Source organism: Sceloporus undulatus, chromosome 2, assembly GCF_019175285.1.
Source record: "Sceloporus undulatus isolate JIND9_A2432 ecotype Alabama chromosome 2, SceUnd_v1.1, whole genome shotgun sequence".
Classification (NCBI taxonomy): domain Eukaryota; kingdom Metazoa; phylum Chordata; class Lepidosauria; order Squamata; family Phrynosomatidae; genus Sceloporus; species Sceloporus undulatus.
In genome coordinates, this window is record NC_056523.1 from 129,731,415 (window position 1) to 129,755,703 (window position 24,289).

Below are 24,289 nucleotides of genomic sequence, written 5' to 3' on the forward strand. Positions count from 1 at the left end.
GCTCTTGGTTGCTGAAGTCTCGCAATATTGCAGCCCATTACTCAACTTCTTCTTTCGGGAAGAGAGACAGGTTGTTCAGATCTGTCCGTGTTCAAAGCAACTCGTTCTGTTCAAAGCCCTCCATTGTCCTCTCAGTTCCTCTTCATGGTGACTCAGGAGATAAGGTCCTTCCTGGTCATGGTTCGTGACACCTGGATGGCACCCCACCAGCTTCCAAGTTCCTCAAACTTTCCTCGCCTCAGTTGCCAAATACCTTCGTCACATCAATGCTTTGCGCGGAACCATCTTGTTTGGTCCTTTAGCTATGTTTAAAGCACAATTCCTTGGTTCTTTGGTTCTTCGGCTCTGGGTTTAAGTCAGAACTCACTCATTCGTCTTACAATCAAACAGTGCGGCCTTCAGGAGGCCAAAAAAGAATCCACTCCAAGCGGGTTCTTCTTAGGGTGCGCATGGGGCACCGTTGGTGCCCTCACACGTGCTGATGACCTCCGCATGGTGTGGAGCCATTTGGACATTGCGCCACACATAGATCATCATGGCAGCACCTGTGGGGATGGGGGCAAGCCATTATGGTGCGGTAGGGCCTGAGAGCGTGCGGATGTTCTGCTTTCCCGAGCCCTAAAATTGGCCCCTGGCCGGTGCTTTGCATCAGTCTGTACCAGGCCAAAATAAACCAGGTCTTCACTAGAGCTTCTGCTTTCTCTCCAGTGAGGATCCGAACACAGTGATTCACTATACTGGTGGCAAATTGGTGGCCTATGGTTCTGCAGATCGAAAAATCCATCTTATGAATGTGGCTGACCTGAAGCCTGTCCCACCTCTTCTTCGTGGACATGCTGGTAGCATCCGGGCTCTCTACCTCAATGAACAGAAAGGGTTCCTTCTGAGTGGCAGCTATGATCTTAGTATCCGGTAAGCTGTGACAGACCTAGTCAAAGCATTTGAGCACCCTACAATTGGAAAATCCCATTGAAATCAATGCTGCATATGTGCTTTTGATGGGACTTTACAGTTCCTTTGTAGACAGTTCTTGTAGCACCTTTGATACTAACAGAAAGAAAGAAAGAAAGAAAGAAAGAAAGAAAGAAAGAAAGTCTTTCAGTTATTCTCAAAGGTGCTACAAGATCTTTCTACATCCTGATTCCACAGACTCATGGCTATATCTTTGAATTCTACCAATATAGTTCCCTTATCATTGTGTCCCCTGACTCTAATGTTGGGTTAGGTTGGGCTAAGTTGAAGCCCACTAATAGAACATGGGAGAATTTTTAAAGAATTCTTTGGAAACTGAGCAAGATCAAGGGAGTTGCTTGTATCGCTAGGGCCTGAATGAGCGAATAAACGCATGAGAAAATTCCATTGGTGGCTGCTCTTACTTAAGTAATTTCACAAAAAAGAAACCCACCATAACAGGTCTGCTGCTCCATTTTTAAAAAAGCATCACCAAAGTAGTAGTGATGGCCAGTTCGTTTTTAAACTTTTTTTGCTTCAAAATGCTCTCTATGGGGTTTGATGGCATTTCAGCCACATTTTGAATGCCTCTTAGGCCAATTTAGGCCAAAGAGAGACCTTTTGTGAATCAGAAAGTGAAAATGATAAACCTCTACTTACTTCCTCTGGTTAAGAAAGCCCTCTCCTGAGCCTAAGATGGCTCAGGAAAGCACAGAAACATAGCAAAAATGCCCTCATATCCCCTAGAGGACATTTGGGGACAAAAAAATTGTGGGGGTGGTTGGGGGGGCAATAGTCCTCCAAGGTCTCTTGGGTGGCTAATACAGTCTGTAGCCTTTCACAGTTGCCCACCAATACCAAGAAGCAGGCAAAACCATATAGACAATATATGTTTCTGCAGCTGGGGGAAGAAGAGAACTCACTGGACTGGTCTTAACAAGAAGCACACTGTTTCAGGTGGCAAATTCCAGGGGGAGTAGCATTTTCCTGCCCCCAGAATAGATATCTGGATATCATCTTTAAAAAAACCCAAACCTCTCAGGACTTCTTGCTGCCTGAGGTGAAAGCCAATGTTCACAAGCCAAATGGAATGGTAATTGAATCTTTCTTAAATGCTAGCAACAGGGCAGATTCCTATATGGCATCTGAGGACAGGTTTGCTTAAAAGGGTGGTGAGTGTTATGCCTGGCACCCAGAGTAATGTTCCTCCACCACTGCACATTCAACAGTGCTGAGGCAGCAGAGGTAGTAGTGGCTGAGGAAACTAGAGCCAGCCCTGATAGCCCCAGTCCACTGTAACACAAGAGATAATACTGTGTTTTTATTGTTGAGGAACAATCTAAGGCTGGTTCTGAGAAGTGAGTTTCTGACTAAGCAGCAGGTTGGCAAGTTATTACTGAAAACTGATACACTGCTCTATTCCATTACAAGGTGGTTCAAATGGTAATACAGTCCAATTAACGGACAGAATAAATCAGCAGTTCAACAAACATGAAGCAATAGCATCACAAATTAAAAGCACTTATTTCAAGTGGTTATCTGAAGTCCAGTTTGATCATGCTCCATATTTTTCACTGGATTGAATAATACCCCACATATGTAACAAAGAAACTTATACATTTGTTAATACCATGTGTTAGCTTCTATTTCACAATACCTTACACCCAAATACCAAAGATCTTTAAACTTCAGTAAACACTAGCTGAATTATAAAATAAGATATCCAACAAGTAGAATAATTTGGTCAAAAAGGTATGGGTGATTGGAATGGTAATGCATTTCTAAAATCTTCAGGATGATTTTTAAACATGGGTCTGAAGACGCAAGCAAAACGTTTAACCTTCATTTTACATAAATTGCTAGTGTACATCTACAGTGCAGAGACAATGCAGTCTGACATCACCAAGTGCTGGTGCCTCACAAAACTACAAATCCCAGTATTCTGTAAGATGGAGCAATGGCAGTTAAAGTGTCAAACTGAATTATTTCTACAGTGTAGATGCACCCTTAGTCTCCATACTGGCCCTACATATTAGTCAAGATGAATTATCAACATATTAGGCAATGTGAGTTTACCTGGTAGTTTACCACACTATCACAATCTGTACGTACAAGAATGTTGTACAGAACAACCCCAACACAGATACTAGTTCCCAAAGTACTGGCTTAGTGGTGGTAATTGGGCAGGACTTGGAGCTCCTGTATGGGGCTGTTCTAAATGTCAACCACCAATAACTCCTTACATTTGTTACATGTTTGTTTCCTTTCCCATGTTCTCTTCTGTGTTCTCTCCTGTTCTGTGTTTTTAGAATGTGGACTATCTTCTTTGGAACATGTGTTAAAATTTTTAACGGCCACTCGGGAAGCATTACTTGCTTGGATATGTATAACAACAGATTTGTGTCCGGATCTAAAGACTGCACAGCAAAAAGTGAGCAAGCAGAGGCAGTACGTCTCCTGGGGACCCAGGAAGTGTCATCAACTTTGGTTAAATCTTAGATCTGTACTATGGAAGTATACAATACGTAGAATAAGGATATAATTAGTAGTGAAGCCTGCAGCAAAATGTTGCCATATAACCTGTTGCTCAACTTCTAACAGGAATGCTCCAGTCTAGGGTGCCAGAAAATTACGTAGCTATTCATGCCTACAGGATACTATAAACTGTAGAAGCCTATTTATCCACATGTAACTGTTTTTTTTTCCAACTGACAGTCAGTGTCCAATTGCTACAATTAATGCAGGAGCAGAGAATTCCATATAAAAGACAATATATCTTGATTGGGAAGGGTTTTTTCCCCATTAAAGAAGGTGCCCTCTCCTCTTTTAAAAGAATTTTTGTATACTGTGGTTTCATTTTGCCTCCAACCTTGCTGGCACTCAGCTTCTTGAATCTATCAGAGAACTCATGCATGTGTGCACCCATGTGCAAATACCACTTTTCATATGCTGATAAGACTTTAACACTAACCTCTGAGCAGGTTCCTTAGTTCTGCCTTGCCTCACCTCACCAACTAGTCTTAGGAGGGGAAAAAAGAGAAACTCGGTGGAGGAGATATTACAGTTAAATATATCAAACCTTGTTGCCTGTTTTGGTAAGGGTTACAAGCCGGACAGAAGACTGCCCTATGCTTAGCATGTCTGTATCTTTGCTAGGGTTAGGAAGAATATTTGGAGTTTATCACACGGGAGGAATTTCTCTTCATTTCGAATGAAAAGAAAGTGGGACCAGAACACATTCATGTGAATCTGCAAGTTCAGCGAATTTATGTGAATTTGAATTGCATTCAAACTGACTTCCCATTGCCCGAAAATAGCTTGCCATTGCCCGAAATTGCGTGTGATCACCTCTCACGCAATAACGTGAAACCCCATGATTGCGTTCAGACTGACTTCCCATTGCCCGAAATTGCGTGTGGTAGTCTATCACATAATAATGTTAAACCCCATGATTGCGTTTGGATTGCCATTGGATTATACTTCTAATTTCCCTTGTCTGATAAACTCCTTTGTTAATACTTGAGAAAGGAGATCAAGTTCAGAAAGGAAGGACAGAAGAAATAACAGCAAATGACAGACTAGCATGAAGTTTGAGATTTCTTTGGAAGAAACTGGTTTACATAAAATACTTGTTTTGCACAAAAATATGGTTTCTGTACAGAAACATGCTTTCTGAACAGGAATTGCTGTTTCCTGCACAATAATATAGTTTTAAGCACAGAAAACACATTTTGTGTTCCCCACCCCACCCTACTTGTATATCTGTGCAGACTAATATTCCTGAGGGGTATCCTGAACAAGTCATGGTCAGACCATGCACTGACTACTGCATATTTTGGGGGCACTGGGAAGAAAAGTATTGATATTAGTAATTCTTGCCTGCAATAATGAAGTGAGCAAAGCTTTACATACACTACTTAGTCTTTGCGATCATCTCCGAGACTCCATCCTTATCTCTCTTTACTTCAGTTCAACTGCAACAGGCGGCTTAGTTAACTGCCTTGCTGGATTGCATGTGTATTTGTCATTCTTTTTCACTTTCCTGCTTGCCCTTTTCTTCATGTATATTAAGTTTTCTTATTTTCTGGGGGAATGCCTTTGAAAGATATGTTTTCTAAAGATTTTTTAAATGTGTCTACGTACTTCAGAATGTCTTCAGTCATAAACATCCTTCCTATTGTTTCCCTGTGATTCCATTTTGGTTCAAGTCTTGCCATTTATTAAGAGTTTGTTATGATTGGGAATGATAATGATATTCTAGGATTGACAAACTGTGTGCATGATAAAAATAAATCTGTTTTAGACTTAACAGTACTACAAGATTCCTTTCTTCCATGTAAACATGCTTTGAATTCTACTGAAAATTAATTAACTGCTCTTTTCTTATTCCTTGCAGTGTGGGATATAGACACTGGGAAATGTCTCAAGACTTTTGCACATAAAGGTATTGTTTGGGCTGCTAAAATAAATGAGACTCATGTTGTGAGTTGCTGTGACCGGGGTGCAGTGAAAGTGTGGCATGCTGAGACATTTATGCTGATCAAGGTATGACTTTTTCCTGGGTCCAGTGCTATTTAACATCTACTGTATATCAATGACTTGGATGACAGAATTGGGGGCATAGTTATCAAATTTGCAGATGACACCAAATTAGGAGTAGCTAATACCCCAGAGGAGAGGATCAAAATTCAAAATTACCTGAATAGACTAGAAAGCTGGGCCAAAGTTAACAAAATGAAATTCAATACAGAGAAATGTAAGGTACTGCACTTAGGATGGGAAAATGAAATGCACAGATATAGGATGGGGGACACCTTGAAGGGGTGTAATATTGAGGGTGGAACAAGCTTGTTTTCTGCTGCTCCAGAAACTAGAACACGGAACAATGGATGCAAGCTACAGGAAAAGAGATTCCACCTCAACATTAGGAGGAACTTCCTAACTGTAAGGGCTGTTCAACAGTGGAACACACTCCCTCGGAGAATGGTGGAGATTCCTTCTTTGGAGGTCTTTAAACAGAGGCTGGATGGCCATCTGTTGGGTATGCTTTGACTGAGAGTTCCTGCATGGCAGGTGGTTGGACTGGATGGCCCTTGTGGTCTCTTCCAACTCTATGATTCTATGATGTTTATAATGGTGTCTGATTTATATTCAGTATCTTGTACCAATATTTTGACTCAACATCTTGCACCAAGCCTAATATGAAATTAGAAACTAGCAATGCAATAACTTCTGGAACCAAAGGAGAGGAGGTTTCCATTAGCATAAAGGGAACATCTGTCCCATGAGATCTAGTTATACTAATGGAAAGCTCTCCAGTTGCAAATCTATTGATGGTGGAATTCCCTTGGTGGTAGGCCCTAAAGCAGATGTTCTAGAGGTAGGGTAGGCAAACTGGAGATGGCATTTTAGCCGTAGATTGAAGGCCTTTGCATTCTCCTAAGAAACTCTATGCCCTTCAGTATGGCATAGCATCTTCCTCTCCTGTTGCTTCCAATGGGAGGTAGTTTAAAACCAAAACACCTTAAAGAAAGAAAGTGTGCTTGCCCTGATTGGTGTGAGGCTTTGGAAATGCCAGATGGGCCACCATTTCCCTCTCTTGGATCACTTGGGACAGTTGTATCAACTTAAAAAACAAAGTTGCGATTAGCATTTCCTAACTATAGGTCAGTCAAACAAAGGCAGTCTTCTGCATTCCAAACAGAAGACAGGACTCTTAGTGACCACTCATTAAAAAGCTAGCAATCACAACATACTTTCCTTAGGATAAGGGGATATTCAGAATCACAGGCTCTTAAGAGTTGGAAAGGGACACAAGGTCATCTAGTTCAACACCCTACCATACAGATATACACAAGTAAAGTACTTCTGAAAGATGTCCATCCAACCTTTGTTAAATTATCTCCAAAGAAAGAGAGTCCACCACCTTCCAAGGCAATCCATTTCTTACAGTCAAGAGGTTTTCCTTAACATTTAGATGGAATCTTTCTTGTAATTTGAATCCATTGCTCTGTGTCTTAGGCGCGGTACAAACCGCCAGGAAGAGGCAGTCGGGAGCCGCCTCTCGCTGCTGCGCAGCGTTACCACAGCAACCAAATTGCGTGGTACCGCTATGCAGCAACAAAGGAGCATGCAGAAGTTACTCCTTTTTGTGGCGCAGCTGCACCGCCACAAAGCAGCAGAGACGGCACAATGGTGTTGCAGCCGCACAGCGTTGTTTGCATGCCATATGGATGGTGCTGTGCAGTTGCGACGCCCTCATCATGTGCTAGGGTTATGGGGCGTGTGCACGCGTTGCCCTGAGCTACCCTAGCACATCACCATGACACTGCAAAGGGCTGGTATGTACCGGGCCTTTAGTCTTTGGAGTAGCTGAAAACAAGTTCATCCCATCTTCTACATGACATGCCTTCAGTTATTTAAAGATAGCTATCATGTCACCTGTCTTCTCTTCCCCAAGCTAAACATACCCGTTTCCCTCATTCATTCCTCATAAGGCCTGGTTTCCAGACTTTTGATCATCTTTGGTTGCCCTTCTATGAAAACATTTCAGTCTGTCAATATCTTTCTTGAACTTTCATACACAGAATGGGATATAGTTGTCCAGGTGAAGTCTTTAAAAAGCAGAATAGAGTGGCACTACTACACCCCTTGAGTTGGACACTGCATTCCTGTTGATGCAGCCCAGAACTGCCTTGGCTGCTGTGTTACACTTTCTTTTTTATTATATAGTGAGGTCTTGTAGCACGTTTAAGAATAACTGAAAAAAAGAAGTTGGCATCAGGAGCTTTCGTAGCCTTAAACCAAATGCCTCTGATAGGTAGATCTCTCTACATACTGATTCTACAGGCTAACATGGTTATATCTTTGAACGCTACCACTGTTTATTCATATTTAGCTTGTAGTCTATTAAGACCTCTATATCCTTTCCACACATACATCTTTCAAGCCAGGTCTTGCATTTGTGTATTTCATTTTTTTCTGCCTATCTGTATACTCTATATCCCTGTAGAAATTCATTCTGTAAGCAGGATATATCAAAAGTTTTTGCAAACCTTATTATATCATATTTCCCAGACTATTCCTATGTACATAGTTGATTACACACAGAGAATTCTAAATGGTGAGGCAAAACATCGGTCTGTAAAAGCTATGGTGATTCTTCTTCAACAAGACTTGTCCTTTTATATGTTTAGCAATTTGAGATTTGATTGTTTTTGACAAATTTTCCTAGGTCAGAGGAAAGGCAGTCATGACTATTTATTGGATCTACTATTCATTTTCAGTAGTACTGCACTGATTGTCTGTCTAGTAAGAAGCAAGCTTTAACAACAGGTTTCATATGTTCATCTAAATCTATAGGGAAGCCCATGGAAGAATGTTCTTTCTTTGAATTTTAGGCCTGTTACACACAGCCAAAATAAAGCTGCTTCGAGTCATAGTGGACTTATGGTGTTTCAATGATGCATGTGTCCTAAGGGTCCAGAAGCCATACCAAAACCACGTTTCAGTCCTTAGGGCTGGAGCGTGGTTTTGGTGCGACTTCTGGACTCTTAGGACGCATGCATCATTGAAACACCATACCTCCACTGTGACTCAAAGCAGCTTTATTTTGGCTGTCTGTAACAGGCCTTAGTATTTGCCAATAAAGTTAATAATCAGTGTTAAACACGTAAAGACTTGAGGTACCTAAACTGCACTCACACAAAAGCATCTTTCTTTTTTCAGACTTTAGAAGGCCACTTAGGTCCCGTGAAATGCCTGTCATTTGATAACTGGCATCTTGTGTCAGGAAGCAATGATGGCTATGTCTTGGGATGGAGCATGATGGGAAAACATAAGAGATGCCTGATGGCATTCAGACACCCTATGTAGGTATTATTTAGTGCACAATGAAAACTATAGAAAATAATTGTGTTGACTGTTTTCTTATGTCTTTAAAATTCTGCCTACTGAAAGTTATCCACCCAAATTCTGTGACTGAGTAATGGGAACATTTGTTAGAGAAGCAACCTAAAGGTCAATGGCATTTCTGAAGGAGCTAGGGGAGATCTGCTGTTGAAATGGGAAAAACATTTATGGGACAGCTATCACCAGGACACTCCATAGTGCTGGGCTTTATGGAAGGATGACTAAAAGAAAGGTCATCGTTGAAACAAATACATATAAAAATCTGTTTGGAATTTGCAAAAAGGCAGGTGGGAAATACTGCACATATGTAAGGGTCTGATCACAATTGAACTATTTGGCCTTGTTGCAAAACACTATGTACAGCATCAAGCCAACAATATGCATTGCCCTGAAAATACTATCTCTACAATGAAGCATGGTGGTGGTACCACCATATTTCCTTGGCAGGGACTGAGGGCAACATGGATGGACCCAGATACAGGGAAATTCTAGAGGGAAACCTGTCTCAGTCTCCGAGGGAACAGTGATTGGGGCAGAAGTTCACCTATCAGTAGGACAATGATCATAGTTAAAGTAACACTGTAATAGTTTGAAAACAAGAACCTGAATATAAACTCAAGTCAAAGTGAAGCTCAGACATCAATCTGATTGGGAATCTGTGACATTTCTTGGAATTTGCACTCCTGGTTCTCATTCAACCTGACAGAGAGCTGGAGAAAATTTGTCATAAAGAATGGACAAAAATGGCAGGATCCAGACATGCAAAGTTGATAGAAACTTACCCAAGAAGAGTCATAGCAGTCATAGTTGCTAAAGTTTCCAATGTACTGACTCAAGTAGCAAGTACATTTCTATACTGCTTGCCAATGTACTCAGCTGTTTACAACGTGTAAGCTAATTGTCCCCGACAAGCTGAATACTCATTTAGTGACTTACAGACTAGGAGCCCCTGGCTGGTACTGAGGTTTGTGAGTGAGTGGCTGCAGTACAGGCATTTAACCACTGCACCACCAGGGCTCAGGTACAAGTATGTAAATGCTCAAGCAACCAACAACTTGCAGTTTGTTTTTGTTTGCTTAACATTTGGGCTACAATATGATATTTTGCACTTTCACAAGGTTGTGTATCATGTGTGCATCAAGTGGTAACTAATGCCAGTTAGATCAATTTCATTTTCAGGGTGGAATACAAGATGTGGAAAAATCAAGGGGAGTGTTAAATACTTCTGCAAGACAATGTAATTAAACTCAATCATATCCTATGTCCTTCGATCCATCCCTTAGCCCTTATACAAGGGATGGGGAATGTCAAGCCATGGGATCAAGTTCAACCCTCTGGGGACTCAATGCACCATAAATACAAAACAAACAAAACAAACAGCTTCATTTATATACCGCTTCATACTGAACTAGCAGTCTCTAAGCGGTTTACAACTGTAAGCTAATTTTCCACAACAATCTAGGTGCTCATTTTAGTGACCTCTCAGAAGGATGCAAGCCTGAGTTGAGCTTGAGCCCTTTAACTGGTATTGAACTTGCAACTTTATGGTTTTGAGTGAGTGGCTGCAGTACAGGCATTTAACCACTGCACCACTAAGGCTCCTAAATAGTCATGTCCACATTCCCATACCATTATTTGGTGGTTTCCCAGTTTTGTATGGGTTTTCCCCATTCCAAAAAAGGTGAAATGCTTCTAAGGCTGAACTGGCATTTTTGTCCCCACTTTTTACCTTTGTCCTTATCCATCACCCAAATGTATTCCTAAAATCTTCTTTGAAACTGAACGTAATCCCGAGGCTGAAAGAAGTTCCTCATGCTTGCCTTTCATCCTGTTACAACAATTAAACACTACTAATTTGGAACAGTATAAAAGTATTTTTAAAAACTTAAAGTAGACTACCCACAAAATGAGAAGACCCTTTTGCATATCGAGTTAATTGCCAAATGCCTGTTTAAAAGGTCTTTGTTTGCAAAGTGGAATGACAATAGAGAGGGTTTCCAGAAGAAAATACCAGTCTGGGAGCAGCCTCTGAGCAGGCCTTGCTGCATTATCCTCACTAGAAGGGCCTATAACAGTGGTAGGACTGAAAGAAAGCCCTTCCCCCAGGATTTTGAGATTCAAGATTTGTGTAGGGAGATACAATATTTCAGATTGTCTGAAGCTAAATCATAACTAGCATTTTTAAGTGTCCTCAGAAACAAATTGATATAATAGCAAACGAAGCTGTTTCAACAAGAGTTTTATATACCCAGTAACCAATCCCTATCAACGGTCTGGCCACAGCTTTTTGGACCTGCTGAAGTTTTTAGTTTCTAACATTACCCCATGTATAATGTGTTACAATAATCCAGACAGGATGTAATCAAGATGTGTATCTGCAGCCAGATTGGACATCCCCAGGAAGCGGTGCAGCAAGAACCAGTTTTAACTGTGCAAATGTACTCCTAGTCACTGCCCATACCTGGGCTTGTACAAACTGCAAGCTGGAGATTTGAAGGGGAGTATAACCCCAGACAGCATAAGAAAATCTTTATTTCCTTATCTACCTTTTGAATGTCACTAGAGATGCAGGGAAGTGTTTTCCTTACCTGATTCTCTTTCTATGTGTATGCAATTGGTACTAAAGTAGTAGTGATAAAGACTTTTATTGATTTTGAGCTTTTTAAAAAAATCTGCTGCAATTCTGTTCCTGTTTATGTGGAGTAGCATTTATTCATCATCATATAGGACAGACTTTTTATACTGTTTTGCAAGAACAACCATTATTAATAAACTACTTCTTTTGTTTGCAGGGAGGTTCTAGATCTGGGATTTCTCTATCTCAGAGTCATCAGTGGCTGTGCTGATGGGAAGATACGCATATTTAACTTCCTGACTGGAACCTGTCTGAGGGTTATGAGAGCAAATAGCAGAGGAAACCCTGTGGTGTCTTTCTGTATTGCAGAAAACAAGTAGGTCACAGTCATTATATCCACTTCATAAGCATGAATGTACTATATTATACACTTCTGAAGAAATAAGTGGGAAGCTATATGAAGACCTTCTTGGTAATATAATTCAAAATGTTTTGAGAAACACATGCTCATTACATCATAGTCATTTTAATCATTCAATAAACTTAATGGGAGTTGCTTCTGAGGGTTCTTCCAGACTGGCAATTTGTGTTGCATAGTGCTGCAACATTTAATTGTATTGCTTAATGCTTCCCTATTTCTCAAACACTCATGTGACTTTAAAAAAAAACCTCAATTAAAAAAGAGCACATTTTGATTCATTTGGGGCATCTTGTTTGTAACATTGTTGTTAATGTTAGATGTGAGTGGGAGAAATCCTATTGCAGCCCTCCCCACATGTCTCCAGTTGAGGTGCAGTCTTCATGTCTTCATTCTTCCCAATGATTCTTGACAATTCTTTAAAATCTTTAAATTTTAGCACTACTGCTATAAACAGCTATGATAGCATTGCTGTGCACCAAGGAAAAACAGGGGAGTTTATCAGATAAGGGAAATTGGAAGTATAATCCAATGGCAATCCGAACGCAATCATGGGGTTTAACGTTATTGCGTGAGAGGTGATCACATACAATTTTGGGCAATGGCAAGCTATTTTCGGGTAATTTGAAGTCAGTTCGAGCACAATTCAAATTCACATAAATTCGCTGAACTAGCGAATTCACGTGAATGCGTTCTGGACCCACTTTCTTTTCATTCGAAATTAAGAGAAATTCCTCCTACTTAATAAACTCCAGAGTGATATCACCACAGGAATGTATAGCAATAGTGCCAAAGATGAGAGGGATTTTAAAAAACAAAACAAAACAAAACAAAACAAAAACTTTTTCTGTAGAAGAGTAACCAATTTGTCTAGAGACATATTGGTTTGGGGGCTATGTATGAAGTGGGAGCATGCAGTCACAAAACATGAAATTACAGTAACTACAGCAATAGCTGCACATGATGATTTGGAATTCAAATGTACTACAATGTACTACAATGTACCAGAACAGAAAATACATTCAGCCAAGGGGTAAAAAGTTGTGGCAACTGGGGACTTTATCAAACCAGTCTGCTGTCCCACCAAAGTCACACTAGTTTAAGAATGGCAGCATATCAGTTTGGCATAATTTCCTATCACACTTTTCTTCATGATAGCACTTTGGCATTGTTGCTATCCATGGCTTTGTGACCTGTTTACTGCACTTTCAAATGCAGCTTTCAAGAGGATGGGGCGGGGGGCAGTGGACAAGTGATCCTAAAGCTGGCTACTGTGTGAATGTGCTGCTCCTATCACCTCCTGAAGCTCAGGGACACTGCGTGTGCATGTACAAAGCAGCCCCTTGCTTGGGGAGAAACTGGGGAGACAGGTGATCAAAAGCTGGCTGCTGTGTGAATGTGCACACAGTATTGGCCTTGGGAAGTGATTGGCAGCTGCAATCACTATGAGGGGGAGGGAGGAGAGGAGCAGAATCATGCCCACTCACACCATATGACTCTCTGAGAAGCGGGATTAGCATGGAAGGGACCTATCACATGATGGTAGTAATTGAATAGCAGTGAGGTTGTTACCATACCCAACACACACAACCTGCACTGTATATGGGGTTTCATATTTTCATATCTAGAGACAGGCATGTTTGAAGAGGTCATGATGCCTTTGGAACTTAGGAAGCTTCCCATGTGAAAGGCATGTTCACCAGAATACATGTGAAGGATCTACATAATGCCAAAATAAAGGTTACATGGGTTTGCCCTCCAGGCATTCCGCATATCCTCTTGCACTGGAGATAAGGGTGGTCCATTGCACTAAAGTGAGTAAGACCATATCTTACCTACCTCTGCCGTGTTCCCAGCCAATTTCCCTATCCATTTATCTTGGGGTTGTCGTACATCCAATCCCCGTTTTATTAATCTAGAGTTAAGGCCATCTACCAAAATTGTCCTTTTTGTCAATTCCATGGGAAAACAACCAAACTCTTTGTACTTTGTGTGAGCATGTTAAATATTTCTTGAGGGCACCAAACAAGGTATAAATATCCATCCCACACATGTCCTGTTTGCAATTGTGGTGAGTGACTGCCAGAATACTGTCCAACCATTCAGAGCCTCTCCTTCCCATATCACCCTCAGAAGCTATCTGAACCACACCCCGCTTTCTGTGGATTCATTTTCAGGACTGATAAATATCCCCCTCTCTAAACCCTAAGCCTCCGCTATCCAATTTTCCAAATTTCTACTTCAGTCAGCCTTGTATGGTGTTTCAGTGTGAACTGGTACTATATTTGAAGGTGTTATTTAATTTTGCCTTATTAATACAAAAATTAAGGAAAATATTTTTTCTGGCAGGACAATTTTTTTTGGAAAAATGTCAAAGGTAGCTAAAACATGTTTTCCTAAGATTAGTGAAACGCCTGAAAGAAATTTGCACATCTCATTGCTTCCCTGCCTCCCCTCTTGCCTACCACTCCAATCAGCCCTAGCTCTCTTAGGCCTGAAAGACACAGGCCCAAAAAGCAGCTTCTGGCATGGCATTTAGGTGACACATGCTCCCAAAGCAGCCAGCTGCACTCTGGTCCAAAGGACTGGATAAAAAAGGAGCCATTTTAATCCAGCTCCTGCTTTGGGAGTGGGCCATGTGGTTGCTGTGGTCCCAGCCAAAGGTTGCTCCTTCCCAACCATCTGCTTTGCCCCATAGTCAATGGTGACAGCTTATCAATGTTGTAGTTCAAACATCTGGAGAGCCACAGTCTAAAAGTCTACTTTAAAGATTCAGATGTGTCCCCACATTACATCAGGTCCAGAAGCATAGTCAGTGTATCACTGAGGTTTTTTTTTAAAATCACTAATTGGGTCATATGCTGTGCTAAATTAAATATTCAGTTCTTCCTTCTGATAAAATTTATAATTCCAGAGATGCAAATATATATATATATATATATATATTTGCCAGTATTAATTTCCTAGCTGAAAAAATGGGTTGCCTGATACTTAGGAAGTTAATATAACATTGAGACTCTTGTGCAATTTTTGCCTTTGGAATGTAGTTTTGTACAACTCCTCCCCACCCCTGTTTTCAGACAGCTATGTATACTTTGTGTGCATGATTGCTTTTTTAAAAAACCCAGTAATCTTGCACAAAAAAGTGATATGATTTTGCTGTACGGGGCTTCTGTTTTCTATGCAACATTTTTATTGCGTAAGATTGCTGGGGTTTTTTGCACAGAACGGAACACTGTGTATCAGTGGTACTTTCCACTGTTAGCCATAGAGGTTTCTCATTATTCATATTCCTATCTTTTTCTAGTATAAAATGGGAAAAGGAGGTGGAGGGATGAAGGGATCTACAGCACATTCAAGAGTAACTGGTATATTTTTGCCTAATCTTTCATGGATTTCAGACCACCTCTTTCTTTTCTAGATTACTCATCAATGCACAAGGCAGTGTTATTTTGTTCCAGTTTGAGGAGGTGGACTGGGACCACACACAAACTTCTGAACGACTCATGAAAAGAAAAGACAAGAGCAAAGTTGAAGACATACCATTTCGAATTAAGCCATCTCCACAGTCACACTCTGAGAGGCAGAAACGAGCAAAGAAAAATAATTGGAAGCTTTACAGCAGAGACACTGATGGCACAATGCTTTCTCAGCAGTCCACGCAATGCTCCAATGCCCCTCCAGGTACTCCATTCCATTTCTACTCCTCATTAAAGTTCATGCTTGATTAAAAGTTTTATGAGTTTGTTTGTGGAATGGTAAGCAAGAACACAAGCAGAAGGCAAGAGTCCACCTTTTTAGATTTCTCCTGGGATGTTTACATGGCTTGTTTCTGAACTTAATAAACAGTCGCTTTTAGTTTTACTTTAACACATGGAGATACAAGAATTTCATTTCTTTATTCTTATTTTTACTTTGCTTATGGGATTCCATTAAATGATGGTCTGTTCACCTAAACTCTCCACTTACCATATGAGTGATGAGTAAAAAAATTATTCAGCTCATGACATAAACAATGAGTTGTGCAAGTGGCCAAATAATCAGACAACTCTTTTGTCACTCAACTATGGCAGCGTAAACTGAACTCAGCTAAAATCCCTACATGTGAATCAGCTCTGAGTATGTATGACTGGGGAAGGAAGAATTTGGGAAGCAGTTGTTGGTAGAGATAGGCAAAATTATTTTCAGATTTTAGCGAGACCTCACAATGTGCTACACATTATTTATACTGTTTCAGTGGACCTAGATCAAGTTGTCCAGATGAAAGCAATGTACTACCATCTCACCTCCAATACTAAAGAGGTCTGTCTGTGCATTTTACCTCACAATGGCCCATAAAATTGTCATGTTGATATACAGTGTAAGCCAAAAAATATTACAGGGATTGGAATGGACAAGGCCAGTACTAACAGCTAGGATAAAGTTGGGTATGCCGAGGAGTTTAGTTTTAGATGTGCATAACTGTGCATTACATTGTAGTTTGTAAGCCTGATGATGTAGACAGGGCAGTATACCCAGCCTTGCATTATGAGACAGACTACTTGGTTTTATATTTAAGGATAGTTTCATGTTTTGTACACTCAGCTATTACCCTCAGAAATAACTTCAGTGCTACTGGGATTATGAAATGATTTCTTTGTTTTGGATTAAACTGGCAATTTTTCAAAAGGACATACAGTATTATTAATGGCCTGTTACAGACAGCCAAAATAAAGCTGCTTCGAGTCACAGTGGAGGTAGGTGTTTCAATGATGCATGCGTCTAAGAGTCCAGTAAGTCCACCAAAACCACGCGCTCCGCCCTAAGGACTGGAGTGTGGCTTTGGTGCGACTTCTGGACTCTTAGGATGCATGCATCATTGAAACACCATACCTCCACTGTGACTCGAAGCAGCTTTATTTTGGCCTGTCTGTAACAGGCCAATGTATTCTCAATATTATTTTTAAAATACCTAAAAACACAGTTACTACATCATCATTATTTATTTAAGCTATCAAAACAATATGTTTATTCCTTCCCTGTTTTGCCCCATCCCAGTATTAGATCTCGTTGTAGAATAGAATAGTTTCAAATAACTTAAGGTGTAAACTTGGTGTGCTATTGGCACCTCACCCTGAATTTCTGGGCAGAACATTAATACTTAAATAAATAAATAAATAAATACATTGTAAACATTTTAAACAATTTCTAACATGACCAGTGGTGTACCAGGAGTTGGTGTCACCAGTGCAGGGGAGGGCAGTGGCGGAGTAGACCGCCTCAGCCTCCTGAGGTCCATTTGGGCTCTGGAACAGCTGCAGCCACGCTGGAGTCCAAACAGAAGGGACTGCCTTGGCTCCTGGCAAGGGAGAAAGGGCTGCACCCAGTGTACCACCCCTCTGGGTGACAGCCCCCTTTGGCCACAGAACAGGACAAGTACTCTTTGATACAACGCTAGTTTTTGGGTCACAGTAGAGGACATCTCGATAAATGTGGAAATGAGATAGAGGGATCTCTTAAGGCTTATGTTTGGTATGATCCAGGGCCATCAGCTATATATCTAATGGCACAGGACACATGGCAAATGGTTCCTGGGAACATCTTAGTTATTGATCAAGAACAGATGGGAAATTTGTTACTTTAATATATCTGGGTCCCAACCATGTAAGGGTTTTAAAGGTTAAGCCCAGCACCATGGTTTACTTCAGAATAAGTGTTTTGTATTGCAGCATAAACTATACCTTTTTCTTCCAGCTCCTCAGTATGAAATAGTGAAGACACCTCCTCCCAGGGCTAGAGGAAGCATGGCAGCCCTGCCCATGAAGTCAGATAAAAAACAAAGGCTCTCCTTTGCCAGGAAGCTAGAGAGTCCAGAGTCTGTACCAACTCTAAAAGGTTATTCTGGTAAGGAAATTTGAAATATTTTGAGAAACCACATTTAAAGGTGAGAATAGTTCCTGATATCCTGCTGTAAGCTATTGGAAGAAATTAGCATACTAAAAGGGAAAAAGGAATGTTATAAATAGGTTCTAAATGCAGGTTTGGGGGAAAAATCATAGATTTTATTTTTTAAAAAATAGACTTAAGGATTATGGTGGTAGGAAAAAAATAAGAAAATATGGGTAAGCATGTGGGGACATCATTGACTTAATATGTTAGATTGTTTCTAGGCAATGTCTAGCTTAAAATATATTTAGTGTTTTTACTACAAATGAAATTGTAGTGAGAGTTGTGTATTGCCCATGCTCCACAGAAGTGATTTGAAGGATCCTTCATTGTCTCTTCTCTGGATTGGGTGTTGTGCTTCGAATCAGAAAGCCAGAGAGGAAGAGAAAGAAGATAAACAGTAGGCCAGAAGAACTGGTCCAGGAACAGTCATGGAATCATAGAATCATTGAGTTGGAAGAGACCTCAAGGGCAATTCAGTCCAAACCCCTGCCACGCAGGAACTCACAATTAAACAGATGGCCATCCACCCTGTTTAAAAATCTTCAAAGAAGGGGACTCCATAACTTTCTGAGTGTGTATGCCACTGTTGAACAGCTCTTACTGTCAGAAAGTTCTTCCTAATGTTAAGGTGGAATCTCTTTTCCTGTAGTTTGCATCCACTGCTCCGTGTCCTAGTCTCTGGAGTAGCAGAAAGCAAGCTTGCTTTGTATTCAGTATGACATCTGCTCAAATATTTAAACAAGGCTATCATATCATCTCAATGGATCTGTTGCTGTGGAAGTGGCAAATCCACTCTTGGTTTTGCAGCCAGTCCTCCTACAGTTACGGTAATTTGGGTTGAATGAGAGCTCTCCTAGATTCCATGATGATGTCAAAGTGAGTGAGAAAACTCTGGTAATCCACAGAGATCTGAGGCCTTAGAAAAACAAACTGGGGGGGGGGGGCTTCTTTATTTTTCCTGGGAAAATCGGGAGAAGTTGTATTATGGAATATTTCATTATAGAATAATGAATAATATAATTAAGACAAAGTGTACATATATTAACCCACCCCATTTTTAAAAATAATATGTAGAAGCAGATGTTTATGTGTAAGACTAGATACAATATCTCAGCCATTGCAATTCCTGGTCTTGGTTTCCTTTTCTCAATTCTTTTTAAGAGAATGAGTGATTTATGCCTGCTTCTTAGTATGGAGGCCCAGAGGAGACAAAACCATTTTCTCTATTTTACTAGTGTGGATGGTTTCTTGTTTTCATTGTTTCTTGTTTTCACTGGCAAAACTAACAAAGAATTTTTTTTAAGAGGTCCCCTATAGTTTGGGTGTTCCTTATCATTCAGGACTTTGTAGCTTCCTTTGTAACCAATAAAGGAGGGAAGTTTGATTTTTAATTTTTTTATTAATAAACTATACTTTTAATATATCATACGTGATATTATTATACCAAGCCGAGTTAAACATAATGCATTTATGTTTCTAAAATAACAAAGTGACTTTCTACATGCAAAACATGCTAATTGTAAATTTCTTCTTTTCTTCTTAAACTTTTTTTCAAACCTCAGTCCCACCCTAGAAAAGTGCTCCTGCCTCCCATAGTTTCAAAATTTCTAGAAAGTTCACATCTCTACCCATGGTAAACTCTTAGTTTTAGAAGTAACCACAGGGTGAAAAAGAAAGGATTTAAGTAGAAAACTGGATTTAAAAAACAGAATCAGCCACCTGCAAGCAATTTGGGCCCCGTAAATGTCAAATACACACCCTACAACTGATCTCCATAACAACCACCTGGCAGTTCTGTTACATAGAAATATCTCAAGACTATACCACACTAAAGCCATCGCTTTCTTCCTTGGCTCTGTTCTTTTAAAACTATAGCAAATGTTACCAAAAATGACTTATCCCTTTCAGAAACACACCCATGCCTCCTCACCCAATCTTTTCATTCAGCTGGCTCTACTATAAGCCTTCATTTATCCATATATATGTGAGTTTGTGTGTTGATGTGGATCAGCTCAGCAGCATCACAACCCTGAGACACCATGGGTAAAGCCTGAGACCAGAGAGCAAGTCTTTTTGATGTCATAGGGGAGTTCCTTCTGATATCACATAGACAGGGCAGGCAATGGCTAGGGTGGGCCAGAAATGTTTCAGGGAATTTTCTGAAGCACAGGGCTGCTCATGCCAAGGACTGTCCAGTAAGAAGGCTGATGAGTCACAGTGCTGGCACACCACTCCTTGTCTTGTTTCAGATGGCACAATGGCTCCATGTTGATGCACCCACCTTCACTGTGTCTAGTCCCCTTTCCTTTCTCCTGGCTTTTTGGTTCACTGACAATGCCCATGTTCAATACATATAAGGACTCCTGCACTGAGTCAGAGAAGTATAGTGCTACCCAGGAAAGGGCAGAGCTCTTCCTGGGCTGCTTACCTGAGATTTGTCTCACTGTCTGGAGAACCAGAGAAATACAGCAATTCCCTGAGACTTCAGCCACCAGCATCCTTGAACTTGTGAACCCGAATGTGCACTCTTGTTTTGCAGGTTCTCACTTCTAGCCCCAGCTTGCTCAGTTCCACTCCCTCTTACTCCCACAGCTAGGGTTGCCATAAGGTCCTCCATTTTTCTTAAATGTCCTACATTTTGGGCTGAGTTTTGTCCTGCAGTTGTCCTACAGTTTGGTCTAGATTTTGTCCTACATTTTGTCCCAGGTTTTAGTGGACAATTATGGCAACCCTACCCACACCAAATAAAGATCCAGACAAACAAGCAGGTACTACAAATTCATTCCCACTTGGCAAACTGAGTTTATGACATCACAACAGCAATATTTGCTTGCATTCTGCTTGCATTGTGAAAACTGAGTTATCACTGTACTACTACTATACTTTCATATCTGACATCACAACATGTCATTTAATTTTCTGACATCACAACAATAATGTGATTTTCAAGATACGCTATGAACACATTTACTGCTGTTCTCAATTCTCATAAACTGTCCAAAACAACAACAATTACAATAACAGCTGGGGAGAGAAGAGCACATAAAGCTTAGAAGTCTTCCATGGAGCCTTATGCCACTGGGAGGCAGTCTCATAATTTTCTCTCCCCTTACAGATGTGAGGATATGGAGAAGATAGCCTTATTTATCGTATCACAAGCAAAATTCCAGTACAACAATAAGTACATTATATGTCAAATCAATTTTTAAAAAAATGATGTTTAAATAAAAAGCCAGCATGTACAATCTGCATTTAAAAAAAAAAAAAGCAACTAAGGGGCTGTACATACAGCCCCTAAGCTGGATTGGCAATCACACACCACAGACCCATTCCAGCCTTTCGAGGGTGCAAAAAGCAGCTGCAAAAAGCAGCTGCTTTTTGTGCCCTGAAAAGGGCGCCATGATGTCAGTGGCATGGCTATACGGTGCTCCTTCGGCGCTGCATTGTATGGTCGCAGTGCTGGAGAAGCGCCATGATGCCACACGCCATGTGAGGTGGCATGTGATGTCAGGGCACTCTGGGGGCAGAGTCAGGCATACAGCGTGAGGATGCTACGCCCCGACTCCACTTCCATGCCGACCCCAATGGCCGGTGTGTACAGGGCCTAAGAACCTGATTTAAAGCTTGACTTCAACATAGTTTGGGAGTTTTCACCTCCAGAGCATTTTTAAAGCTCTAGCATGTTCAGTGGAGTCTTGGTATTTCCCCCCTCCCCCCCAAATTCTATCCTCTCTTCTCTCAGCTTCTAATCTTCTGTCTTCTTCCTTTTTAAAAAACACAGATGATGAAACAGGGCATGACCCTCCTGCCCTTGTCCCCTTTGGCCAGAATGCTGAGGCTTTCATTAAGTACATAAAACAGAAACGTCCTCTTGGTCTCATATCAAATGACCAGATACTCCTCACCATCAGCACAATGCATCATGCCTATGGGAGTGACCAGGTCAGTGCCAACATGGCCTACAACATGAACATTAAAGATGCTTGGGGTCCTGACCACCTCCAGAAAAATAAGTCCCCAAAGGCTTGGGCTTCCTCAAGTGCAAAACAAGAGAAAATGGATCCTTGCACCCAGCTGAAACGACTGAAGGTTGCCGGTGGCATTGTAGGCATGGAAAGGATTTCCACACCTTATGAAACTAAAACACTGCAACTCAATTTGAAGAACTCTTTGCTTGTAGATACTGTTAAGTCTTGTATTCCTCCTCCCTCCATTACACGCTCTAAGTCATGTACCAGCTTGTCAGGAGAGAAGAAGGTTACTGGCCGTGCCAAGATCCCATCTCCACCTACTACTGGGGGGCATATCATTGGTAATTTTACAACCGCCTGTGGATCTATCAAAGTACCACGAATGAAGATTGGCCAACCTGATACAGAAACAAGTCCACGGCGAGGAAAACTCTTATTTGCTCACATACCAAATCCATACCGAATGAATATCGGGTTCAGACTTTTGACAACGCAACAAATGAAAGAATATGAAGAAGAAAAGATATCCGAGTATCAGGCAAACAAAACAAAGGTGATAGCAAACCGAGAAAAAGAGGTCAAGAGTGCCTGGTTAAGAAAAATTAAAGGCCTTCCCATAGATGACTTCATAAAGGAAGGCAAAGTTGCTGCCCCTGAACTGGGAGAGAATGTTTTCATTTGAGCATAGCTTTTCAAAGCTACAAACCACCTCAAACAAATAAGCACAAACAAAAGATCTGCCATCAGAAAGTTTGGGGCTGTTTGAAAATGTGCCTTGGGTGAAATATCCCTTTCAGTGATTGTGACAAACTCACAATCACATCTTTGAACAACTGACAAGATGGGACACTGGACTACATCTGGAAGAGGGGCTGCAAAAAACAAACCAACAAAAAACACCAGTCTAGGTCACAAATATGTGCAGTTTTAATATCCTTCTGCTCTTTGGAGAAAAGCTTATTAGCATGACACTACAATGATTCTGTTTGTAAGCTTTTCTCCAGAGGGTATATGTACACTCTTTGGGTTTGCCTTCCAGTCAGATATCTTAATGAGTATGTTCAAATGTGTAGCAAAGAAGGCAACCCCCAGGTGTCTGAGAGCCCCCCAAAATGATATATGTTCACCAAATAAAGAATCCTGCAAACAGCGGCAGCATCTCTGCTTTGTAGTGATCTTGCTTTTTAAGTAGTGTTTTTGCTTTGTATGTGGATCTGGTTTTTAGCTGGCAAATACAGAACAGACTTTTATATTTAGTTATCCCCCCTGCTGCACACTGAAAGCCTGAAATGCATCTCTTAAGAATAGGTTTGCTGGTTGGTTGAGAAGAGTTGGGATTTTTTTAACCCCCTTGGTTTGAAGGTCCATTTTGTCTGGATGTACTACACCAGTGATTCAGCTCTCCATCCTCAAGCTCTCCCTTGTGTGCACAATCTGTACAACATAAGACAGATTGGCAGTCGAGGGAAAAACTGTTATCCTATTTGGAAGACTACAAGCCAGGTGATCCTCATCTAACCAGAAAACAAAAAGCCATTTATGAATTCTTAAATGGAGGGAGGAGGCATAACAGATAATTGTCAGTTTTTCTACTAAATCAGAAATGGGACATAGAATGGGCTTTCTAAACTTCTTTTTATGACAGTTTTTTAAATGTTTTAAACTTAAATTCATTGTTTTACATGTTTACAAAACTGGAATAAACTAGTCTGGTTTTCACTGACCACTGAGTTATCTTATGATCAGTACCGAGTCCTTATTTCCCTGTTAAAAAGCACATATCCATATGGACTGGCTAGTGTGATAAACTTATATATCTGTACTTCGAATCCTGTGATAAACGACAGGCTACCAGGATTCCTTAGAGACAGATTGTCATCACCTACTTTTTAAATTAAATCATTACTACGTCCTGAATAGATGGCAAGGGAGCTTTATACACGTATTTCCAGACTTTCCTTTTCACACTTTAACCAGGTTAGTTTTCTGCTAAGCAAACTGGTGAGATGTAAGGCAAAATCACAGGCTTGTTTCAGACAACCAAATCAATCCCAGTTGCTAATTCAGGATATTTGTTAAAGAATCAAGAAAGACAAGTTAATAAATAAAATGAGCAATCAAATTAAAGCTAACTAAATTTGTCAGACTTATCAATAATTCATTAAATTAGTTTTCAGAGAAAAGAGAGCCCCAGGCCTCCCTGGCATAGCTTTTGGTTTGAAAACCCATTGGCTATCTATCTGCAGGCTAGGGGTTGGGTAATTCAGTCCACTGACTAAAAGTTCTGGAGAAGGTTCCTGTTCTTTTAATTATTGGGTAGAAGAGGGAATTTCAGCAGGTGTTGCACCTTACCTGGTTGCATGATAAACAGCACATGCTGAAATTCCATCTCTTACACATCCATTAAACACACAGGAACCTTCTCCAGTTTTCATTCTGGTAACTCTACAATATTGCTGGCGAGGTGGGGTTTATGGTTGAAAGAGTGCGTCTTTGTACTGCTCTCCAATGTAATCCATCACCATTTTGTTCAGT

General features: G+C 40.7%; 1 protein-coding gene across 2 annotated transcripts in view; it reads left to right on the plus strand.

The window, feature by feature from the left end:
* Positions 1 to 23,676, plus strand: part of CDRT1 (CMT1A duplicated region transcript 1) — a 39,234-nt gene extending 15,558 nt beyond the window's left edge. Inside the window, exons 7-14 of one of the 2 annotated variants that reach the window (XM_042450042.1) lie at positions 709 to 912; positions 3,261 to 3,382; positions 5,348 to 5,496; positions 8,680 to 8,822; positions 11,655 to 11,813; positions 15,277 to 15,539; positions 17,589 to 17,738; positions 21,565 to 23,676. In XM_042450042.1, the coding sequence (XP_042305976.1) occupies positions 709 to 912; positions 3,261 to 3,382; positions 5,348 to 5,496; positions 8,680 to 8,822; positions 11,655 to 11,813; positions 15,277 to 15,539; positions 17,589 to 17,738; positions 21,565 to 22,436 (2,062 nt within the window). In that variant the 3' untranslated portion in view covers positions 22,437 to 23,676. The remainder of the gene's footprint in view (positions 1 to 708; positions 913 to 3,260; positions 3,383 to 5,347; positions 5,497 to 8,679; positions 8,823 to 11,654; positions 11,814 to 15,276; positions 15,540 to 17,588; positions 17,739 to 21,564) is intronic. The other variant, XM_042450043.1, reaches the window with a different exon arrangement.
* Positions 23,677 to 24,289: the final 613 nt, after the last annotated feature.